Here is a 10,902-nt window from a genome sequence, read left to right as displayed (position 1 = left end):
CATGTGGGTTGATGAGGCATCAGTGTCACAGTTAGAGAAACGAGAGTAGAATGGAGGTCATATCACATTTAAAGTCACAAGGTACACCTAGGGTTCTTTATCTCATCACTGAGGCTGAGACTTGGCAATGAACTTTCACCTCTGAGTCTCCTCCTTTCTTTTCTGGTAAATAGCTAGAACTACATTTGCCTTAAATACTCTTCATCACGTTGGTGCTTAGAACAAACAACATGTAACAGAAACAATGAAGAACTGTAAGCCTGAAAAATACAGTCATATTTTATCCAGGGGAAGGGAAAATCATAGTTCATATGTAATTCTTATTCATGAAAACATTTACCTTTAGAGAAGCTGAAGAAGGTTTTTCTATTTTTGTTTTCTCCTTGGGGCTTAAAGGAGGAGATCGTTCTTTTATCTCTGGAGGCAGTTCCTGATATAGTGCTGAAATTGAAACATGAATTCATATAATTAAATGGAGGTGCACTGTTCCATGGAGAAAAGAAACCGACAATTATGCATTGGGGGGGGTTATAAAACTGATAAGGAATTAATTCTGTGGTACAATAATCGACCTTAGAACTTATTGCTATTAATTTCTAGGTGGTGGTGGTGGTGGTTATGTGCTGTGGAGACGGTTCTGACTCACAGCAGCCCCGCACAGGGTTTCTGAGGCTATAAATCTTTACAGGAGCAAAAAGCCTCATCTTTCTCCCGTGGAACAGCTGGTAGTTTCGAACTGCTGACCCTGAGGTTAGCACCCCGATTTGTAACCATCATGCTACCAGAGTTCCTTTAGATTACTGTTATATCAAGGTTATATTATCATAGACTATAACCCATGACTGGAAAGTTTTGTTCAGCGGACTACCCTTTGTTAGGGTTTCAGAAATGTAGGAGGGATCACTTTCCCTTATTACAGGCTCATACAGAGGCTTATTTTATTTTATTTACCTGCTATGTGAAAAGTCATCTGTTAGGTGCTGCTGGGGGAGATAGAAACATGGTCAAGAGACAGTTTTGGCTCATAAAGAGTTTACAATCTAGCCAGGACACCCATGTTTGCAAGAAACTAAATACAATGGGATGCGATATTATTTGAAAGAGTGATAATAATACCAAAGGCAAATTTTCATATGGGGATGCTAAATCCTTAGTAGAAGAAGTTGTATATGTGTCAAGGTGTTAAAAACAGGTAGGATTTTGACAGGTCAATGTGTGGAGAAAGCGTGATTGGGGAAGATGGTGAAAAATGGATAGGCACGGAGTTATGACTGCAGAGGGCATTTTCTTCGGGTTCTGAGAAATTCAGTGTTGAATCTGAAGGAAGATGTTGGGACTTTTAAAGGACCAAAGAGAAAATATATTTTGGCTAAATTATTTGAGAAACTGAATTGAGAGAAATGGTGAAAATACATTTGATCAAAATTCTAAAACTAGGATTTGGAAATCCATTAATTAGCTTTATCGGGCAGTGTTTCGTTCTGCTGTGCATAGGGTTGCTATGAATCGGTACTGACTCGATGGTACCTAACAACAACTGCAGCAGATGTATGTGTTGATTTCATTATTGTGCTTCCTCATGTCTTATTGAAGAGGGTGTCAGATGTGATTTAAAGGAAGCTGACTCTGTTTCTTCTTTACAGGAGTTAAAGACAGAAAGGGGTAAGTCCTTGATACTAATGAGGCACCAGTTCATTCAATTGTGTGGCTCTATTAGCAGACATTACTTTAAGCTGAATAGTTGGTGGAAATGCTGATCATGTATATATATTCCTTTAGATCATTTGCTTAGCATATCTGACTGCACATCAAGATAAAAGACCATTTCTCCTACAATTTTTAGAATGGCATATGCTGGTGACAGTCATTTTTCTCTGATGTTAAAACTGGGCAAGTGAGTTTTTGTTAAAGGGGAAAAAGTAGGACAAAAGGGAAAGGAAACTACCCTCAATGAAGTGTGAGAATTTAGGCTTTATATTCTTGGGTTTTCTATTTGTTAAGCCTCATACAAGGCTTTCAGCAAGCACTGACTAATGCCAAAAGAAAACATCAGCTCTTCTGGGATCCAGGGAAGGGCGGTGGTAGTCAAAGGTGGGTTACTTCCTGAGACATGCAGTTAATTTCTGCGTGCAGCCACTAAGCATTATTGTAGTGTTTCAGACATGTGACTTGGGTGATTATGGAGGAATAGAAAATTTGACTGGATTTTAATCTACTGCAGATCAACTATCTAGAGCCTCTCAAGGTGTGCAAGGCAAAGAGGTTATTTCTGCAAACTAACTAGGTTTTAAGGGTATAGCTCTTAATATCATCCTTCCAGGGAATACACAATCTTTTTATATGGTTAAGTAGAAAACATTCAAGAAGTTTCCACTTATATCTGAAAGGCTCGATGGATCGCAATGCCTGGTTGGAGTTACAGATACACTCTGGAGCGGCTCTGGTTGGCACAGGCTCAGTTTAAAGACAGAAGCTGCCTCTGTGGAACAGCAGCTGTAGGTCCCGTGGAAGAGCCATTACTACGAGACAATCTGGGGGTTCCAAAGTTTGAAGGGCCTGGTTTATGGGCGATGACTTAGATGCTGTCTTGTACCTAGCTGGGAGTGAAAGCGTGTTAAAATTCTTCCCACACTGCCTTAATGTTCTCCATGATGCATGCTTTTAATACTCAAATAAAACTCTGGCAGAACTCAAGAGCAGTCATCCACTGCTCACAGAAAAAAAGAGTTCAAAGTGGCCAGGAGGGAATAATTCTTTTATGGGAGACAGAAGTGTGTCATTTTTAGACATTCTGCACTTTTGAGGCAACTGTGTTCAAGAAGGAGCTGCCAGGAGGCTAGGGGAAGCACAGGTAGCACCAGAAGGCAGAGTGGGAACCACAGACAAATCATCTGTTTAGGCCGAGGAGCTCTGGTAAGCACAGTGGTTATGAGTCGGCTGCTAACCTCAAGGTCAGCAGTTTGAAACTACCAGCTTCTGTGGAAGAAAGATGAGGCTTTCTTCTTTCATAAATATTTACAGCCTTGGAAACCCTATATGGGGTCGCCATGAGTCAGAAGGTACTCCACGGCACACCACCACCAGCAGCCTGGTATGGTGCTGTGGGATAATGCACTGGACCACAAGGTTTGAACTGTGAGGTTGGCAGTTCAAATTCGCCAGCTTGGAACCAACTCAATGGCACTTAGGACAACAAGAAGAAGCATAGCACCCAGGACCCTGGTGGCACTGTGCGCTAGGTGTAGGCTGGTGGCTCAAACCCACCAGTCCCTAAACAAGAAAAGCTGAGGCTGTCTGCTCCTGTAAAGTTGACAGTCTCAGAAATCCTATACAGGGTCACTAGGAGTTAGAATTGACTCCAGGGCAGTGGGGTTTTTTGTTGGAAGAAATTTTTTCTTCCTCCACTTTTGAAATTCAGCATTTAGGTTAGGAAGCATTAGTACTTTTGGTCAATTATGTTTTCATTTAAATGGGGTTTCATGGTCTCACCTGAAAATTATCTTTATTGATAACAATGACTTCTTTGCAGAAACAAGACTTAACCATGGATATTCAAATCATATTACTTTCAATGGCAAGGATCCTATAATACATTTTAAATCAGAACCATGAGTTGTTAAGTGCTGCTGGAAGAAAAGTGTAGAATGTTACAGCTCAACTACATTTCCAGTTGGGAAGTTGAGGCACAGCAGTATGACTTGTTGAGCTGGGATCAGAATTCCGTTTTCAAAACCCTGGAGTATTGCATTAGTTTTCTACCACGACCAAGTCAACTGCTGAAAGGAGGCGTTCTTCTGAAGCACTACTTTTTGTTGTTGTGTGCCGTCGAGTCAGTTCTGACTCAGTAACTCTGTGTAAGGTTTCTGAGAGTGGCGGGTGGGTTTGAACTGCCAATGTTTCAGTTACCAGGCTAGTATGTATTCTACAGTGCCACACCAGGGCTGGTAGCACTACTGCTCTTCATTTGTGGTCCATCTTCAATTCCTGTCTTCCTTCATATTCAGGCCCTCTGGGTTACATCTCTTTCGACTTCTCAAGGCCTAGGCAGTGACTCCATGGCTTTCAGAAACTCATATTTAGAAGTTCTTCTCTAACTTGCTCTTTTTCTCTTTTTTTCTTTCATAAATGAGGACTTTCTGTTGCTGCTGTTAAGTGCCATCTAGAAGGTTCTAACTCACAGCGACCCCACATAAGGTTTCCAAGGAGTGGCTGATGGGTTTCAACGACTGACCTTATGGTTCATGGTCCAGGGCTAATCCTACAGCGCCACACCAGGAGTCCCAAATGAGGGCTTGATGCTCACTTAATAGGAATGAAACAATCTACTATGGCTTTGTTTCAGCAGGTAATGGGCTGGCCCGCAAGGTCGGTTTGAACTGCAAGGTTGGCAGTTCAAGCTCACCAGGTGCTCCTAGGAAACCCCAGTCAGGGTTACTATGGGTCAGAACCGACTCAGCAGCACTTAACAAGAAGAAGAAGCTAGAACTTAAGTATACAAAGTAAGAGTGGGAGTCAGGGAACTAGAAGTTCTTGAGATGCCTGTTAACTGGAGTTTCTGTGGCCAGGCAAGGGACAGGGAAAGGGGTCTCGGGAAGGGAGCCAGTAGTTAGAGGGGCAAGTTCCCAGGAAGGTGAAGTCAGTGATGTGGATCAAGATCCCAACCTTGGAATGTCCACCTTTCTAGTGCCCCTCCTTACCCTTTTAATTTATTTTTTAACCAGGCAAATAAAGTGCTGTATCCATTGGTCAACACATGCAAAGGTTAAAAAGACAGTAAATTAAAGAGGTAAAAAAAAAAAAAGATGAAATCTTGGATGATCAGTTGCACTATATTAGTAAAGCAGGAAGGGAGCATAAAACTTACTTTCACTAGCCACGTGATTAGCTGGAAAATAACCTTCCTGTCCCTTCCCTACGCTGCCATACCACCAGTCTTCATTATCTTTGAAAAACACTCGGATAATGTCTCCGCGATGGATGGTTAGTTCATCTGATCGATTCGCTGTGTAGTCATAAAGAGCCACCACCTAAGAGAGAGATAAGACCACCACAGCTTTATCACAACTGTACCACAGAGAAAACCCCCGGCATTCACTTCCTCTTGCAGAAGAGCAGCTGAAACCAAAGCAGTACTTTGGTAAGTCTGAGGCTGTCTCAAGGTTTGCTACTGGGATCTGGGGTGGTGGGAACACAGCAGGAGAAGCAAGATAAAAGACTGTGGGATTGAGAAATGGTGAAGAGCATTCAATACACTAAGATTAGCTTCAAAATAGCAGATGTTAATTTCTTCTTCTTCTTTTTTTTTTTTTTTTAAAGTAAATTCCTTGTGAAGTGCATAAAACAGAAGCTCACACACCATTCATTCACTTTCTTAGAACTGTTTTATACTACCTTCGGATAAGGAGAAGCACCTGAAGAATACCCTCTTCAAAATGCCAGCCATCGTCATGTAGAAAAGGAAAAGCTCAAGGCAACATCTGATTGCACACTTCCCTTGGAGCACTTGGTGTACCGTTAATTTTTTTTTTTTTTTTTCTTTTTCAGATAAATTTCCCTACGAAGCACGTATGTTTTTTGGTACTTTGTATCAACAATCTCTATAACCCATTGATTGCCTTTAAAAATGCTCATATGAGCTTATTTTCACTAAGTACTAGAGGAAAAGCGTTTGCAGGACAATCTTCCTCCGTGGTTTGACACTCATCACCACATGTATTTTTTCTTTGAAAAACCCAAACAAAAATGAGATGGCCGTGGCTGCAGAACCATTTAATATAAATAAATTATAAATAGCCAGAAAGGAACGAGCAGCCATCAACCCACTGTGTATAGTGTAGGACATGGTAAAGTGTGTATTTAAGAATAAACTTCTGTGTTTTGTTTTGTTTTTCTCCTGCCTTTCTAAAATAGCATTAAAAATTTCTAGGTTACATAACAACATATCATATGTCATAAAAGATCACCATTATTGTCGTTCGCATTTAAATTGTTTGATTACTGGTTATTCATTTCACATATAGGTGTGTTGCTACAGGATAATGCACTGCACTGCAAGATCAGTTTGAACTGCAAGGTCGGTGGTTCAAACCCACCAGCAGCTCTTCAGTAACCCTAGAAAGGGTTGCTATGAGTTGGAACTGATTCAAGTGCACTTAAGAACAACCACAATTGAAATCCTAAGGAGCCTATACTATGCTAGGAGCTAAATTCACAATGGTAGATGGGTACTTTTCTAGGAGGAGGACCTAACTTAGGCCTAAAAAAAGGAAAAGCTCAATGGAAGACCCTGATGAGACAATGAAGAGAAGCAGAGAAGAGTAGCTCAGCCAGACTGTACAACCTGTGTGAGAATATACGGGTGGAGAACCCCCACTAGTTCAGTATTGTTGGAATCTGGGATTAGAGATGAGAGCCGAGTTAGAAGATGAAACTAAAGCAGTAGGTAGGGTCAGATGATGCATCTGCGGTTGAAGGACTTCAGCCTCAAAACTATGGGCAATAGGGAGAGGTAGCAAGGACTTCCATCATGGTTCACAACTCTTTCTGGTACTTTTCAATTAACTTAACAATACTTATTACCTCATATGGTGGTGGTTGGTGGTTATGTGCCTGGAGACGGTTCCGACTCATAGTGACCCTGCACAGGGTTTCCGAGGCTGTAAATCTTTATGGGAGGAGAAAGCCTAATCTTTCTCCCACGGAACAGCTGGTATCGAACTGCTGACCTTGTGGTTCACAGCCTGATTCGTAACCACTACGCTACCAGAGCTCCTTATTACCTCATATAGAGTAATGCTTATGAGTCAGGTTGCTAACCTCAAGGTCAAGAGTTTGAAACTACCAGCAGTTCCACGGAAGAAAGATGAGACTTTTTGCTCCGGTAAAAATGTATGGCCTCGGACACCCTATACAGAGTTGTTGAGTCGGAATCACTCCATGACACATTACCACCACCACAACTATGTACCAGAAGTCATAGTGTGGCACTGTAGGTTAATGCACTAGACTGCAAGGTCGATTTGAACCGCAAGGTCGGTGCTTCAAGCTCACCAGCCACTCCTAGGAAATCCTATACAGCGTCACTATGAGTCGGAACTGACTTGATGGCATTTAACAGCTATGAGTATAGTTTTACTAAAGGTAATACAGAAATGGCTGTAAGCATACATTGACAGAGAACTTCCAGAGGTTCAGGCTGGATTCAGATGAGGCCATGGGACAAGGGATATCATTGCTGATGTCTGATGGATCTTGTCTGAAAGCAGAGACGACTATCAGAATGTTTTCCTGTGCTTTATTGACTATGCATTGATCATGACAAGCTATGGACAACATTGTGAAGTATGAGTATTCCGGAACACTTAATTGTGCTCATGAGGAATCTGTACCTGGACCAAGAGGCAGTTGTTTGAACAGAACATGGGAACACTGAATGGTTTAAAATTAAGAAAGGTGTGTGACAAGGTTGTATTCTTTCACCATACTTATTCAATCTGTAATCCGAGAAGCTAGGTTATATGAAGAAAAACATGGCATCAGGATTGGAGAAAGACTCATTAACAACCTGCGATATGCAGATGATACAACCTTGCTTGCTGAAAGTGAAGAGGACTTAAAACATTTACTGATGACGATCAAAGAGCACAGCCTTCGATATGGATTACATCTCAATGTAAAGAAAACAAAAATCCTCACCACTGGACCAATAAACAACATTTTTATCAATGGAGAAAAGACTGAAGTTGTCAAGGACTTCATTCTTCTTGGATGAACTATCAACACTCAAGAAATCAAACGATGTATTTCATTTGGCAAATTTGCTGCACAAGATCTTTTTAAAGTGTTGAAGAGCAAAGATGTTACCTTGAGGACTAAGGTGCACCTGACCCAAGCCATGGTATTTTCAATAACCTCATATGCATGTATAGAATTGACGCTTTTGAGTTATGGTGTTGGAGGAGAATATTAAAAGTGCCATGGGCTGCCAAAAGAACCAATAGATCCGTTTTGGAAGAAGTGCAGCCAGAGTGCTCCTTGGAGGCCAAGATGGCAAAACTTCATCTCTCATACTTTGGACATATTGTCAGGAGGGACCAGTTGCTGGAGAAGCATATCATGTTTGGTAAGGTGGAGGGTCAGAGAAAAAGAGGTGAATTGGCCAAGTGATAGCATCGATGGACTGAACCGTGGCAACAGTAGTGAGGTTGGCCCAGGATCTGGCAGTTTCGTTCTGCTGTGCATAGGGCCGCTATGTGTTGGTACTGACTCGATGGCACCTAACAACAATAACAACAATGTAACAGGCAATTTTAATTGGGTAAGTTTAGAACTAACTGCTGTCACAGTTATAAGGACAGTAGTACTGACAACAATCCAAGCAGTACATACGCAATACCTACTGTACTTTGTACAGTATCTAATTTACAACATGTTATCAAGACTATAAGGAGCTCTGGTAGCGTAGTGGTTATGAATTGGGCTGCGAACCACAAGATCAGCAGTTCGAAACTACCAGCTGCTCCAGGGAGAAAGATAAGGCTTTCTGCTCCCGTAAAGATTTACAGCCACGGAAACCCTGGTCAGGATTGCTATGGGTTGGAACCGACTTGACGGCACTTAACAACAACAATCCAGAATATGGAGTCCTGGTATGGTGCTGTGGGCTAATGTGTCAGATTGCAAAGCCGTTTGAACTACAAGGTGTTTCAAGCTCACCAGTTGCTCCCTGGAAACTCTATACAGGGTTGCTATGGGTCTGAACCGACTCAACGGCACTTAACAACAACAACATTCAGAACATGGAGTGCTGGTGTGGCGCTGTGGGTTAATGCGCCAGACTGCAAAGCTACTCTGAACTGCAAGGTTAGCAGTTCGTGCTCACCAGCTGCTCCTTGGAAACCCTATAGAGGGTTGCTATGGGTCAGAAATCACTCAACGGCACTTAACAACAACAACAATCCAGAATATGGAGTCCTGGTACAGTGCTGTGGGTTAATGCGCTGGACTGCAAAAGTTAGTCTGAACTGCAAGGATGGTGGCTCAAGCTCACCAGCTGCTCCTTGGAAACCCTACACAGGGTCATTATGAGTCAGAACAGATTTGATGACACTTAACTGCAACAATCCAGAATGTTGCTTAAAGTTGACAAATCTTTTATGTCTTCTAGTATATGATGCCAAAGTCACTTATGTAAAAGTGGGACTCTCTCCTTTTAAGTTCTTCTTCTCAGAACCCTTTCTCCTTTATTGCCCTACACGGCACTACCTCAGAAGAGGAAAGCTCATTAAAATGTACCGAGCATCTGCCATGGCCGAAGTACCTTACATGTAACCTCACTTGTATCCTATGCTTACCCTGTGATAGCACTGTATTATTTACATCTTACAAATTTCCTTCTTATGAACGCGGAGATCAATGTTCAGAGACACTGACTGACTTACGTAAAGTCATATAAACTAGTAAGTGATGGTATCAGGACTTAAACCCAGTTTATTTCCCTCCCCTCCCCCTACACTAAATAGATGTATAGACCATCTTTGCCTAGAATCAGACATGGGGAAGCAGTAGCAGATAGGAAAGGAGAGACAGAAGATCTAATCATTCATGAATGATAAAACACATTTTTAGTGTGGTGCTGATGGATAAGTACTGGACTGCTAATCTCAAAGTTGGTGGTTCAAACCCCCCTGCTGCTGCCCAGAAACCCTCTACAGGGTCACTGTGAGTCAGAATGACTCCATGGCACCTAACAACAACGACAGTACTTAGTCACCCAAAGCTCCAATCCCAAGAAACTGTCTATGGGTAAACAAAGCACTGCGACTTTAATGCGTCTTAGGCAAGTATCAAGCCAGAGTATACTTATTCATCTAGAGCCAGAGGTGAAGATTTGGAAGAAAGATGGGAGGAATTCAACTTAGGCAACAGAACCATTCATGAATTCCTAGAGCAGACTTAGCTATCGTGTGGAATACTGACAAGAGTCCATGCAGAGGATTAGAGCCAAAAGACGTACAAGAGCTTACTTTTTACTCTTCCTATAAAAACAGTTATTTTATGCCACTGAAATGCTCCTACTCCTACTTTATTGTTGTTGTTAAGTGTTGTCGAGTCAGTTCTGACCCATAGTGACTCTGTATAGGGTTTCCATGGAGTGGCTGGTGAGTTTGAACCACCAACCTTGCGATTCAACCTGACCTTGCAGTCTAGAGCATTAAACTGCGGCAACACACCAGGACTCCATAGAGTAGAGTAAAACTACTCCAATAGGGTTTCCTAGACTGCAATTTTTACTGAAGCACATCACCAGAGGTATTCTCTTGAGGAGATGCTGGTGTATTTGAACCAATGACCTTTCTGTTAGAAGCCAAGTGCTTAACCAACCAGGGCTCTGCTTCTAATATAATGACCATCGACAGGCTGGGACTGAGAGATGTGGAACAAAAAGTGCTCAATGTAGACCATGTCTCCAAGTCCTTGAGGGCTACACATATGGAGATCAGAGTTATGTGAAAATGGAGCATGAGTCCATCAGAGCACTAGATGTAGGATGGCTACATCATTACAGAACTGCCAAGTGACATCACCACCTAACTGCCAAACCAATGAAAATCATGGCCCAACCAAGCAGACACCTTAACCATCACAGTCAACATTACTCTTGCCTCATACCTCAGTGTTTCTTTCTGTCAGATAAAGGTTGTTAGTGTACACAGTAGATAATAGATCTTTTACTCTTGTCATGAATGAGAAATATCAGACAATGAGATAGGAAGTAAGGATTGGGAGTGGTGCTGGGCTAGAATATACTCTATTGGTCTTTTCAAGAGTTGGTGGATATTTGAGCTCCTTTTAAGTTTTGAAAAAGAATAAAAATAGTGAAATGAATATTCATGTACAAGT

The 10,902-nt window shown here is 41.8% G+C and overlaps 1 protein-coding gene across 1 annotated transcript in view; it reads right to left on the bottom strand.

The window, feature by feature from the left end:
* Positions 1-307: 307 nt before the first annotated feature.
* The window catches only part of AHI1 (Abelson helper integration site 1), a 260,139-nt gene continuing 249,544 nt past the window's right edge, over positions 308-10,902 (bottom strand). Inside the window, exons 24-25 of the mRNA XM_006834717.1 lie at positions 4,865-5,027; positions 308-441 (exon numbers count right to left, since the gene is read on the bottom strand). Coding sequence (XP_006834780.1) covers positions 308-441; positions 4,865-5,027 — 297 coding nt within the window. The remainder of the gene's footprint in view (positions 442-4,864; positions 5,028-10,902) is intronic.

Source organism: Chrysochloris asiatica, unplaced genomic scaffold (assembly GCF_000296735.1).
Source record: "Chrysochloris asiatica unplaced genomic scaffold, ChrAsi1.0 scaffold00013, whole genome shotgun sequence".
In the NCBI taxonomy this organism is placed as follows: Eukaryota; Metazoa; Chordata; class Mammalia; order Afrosoricida; family Chrysochloridae; genus Chrysochloris; species Chrysochloris asiatica.
This window is presented reverse-complemented; position numbering and strand designations above follow the sequence as displayed.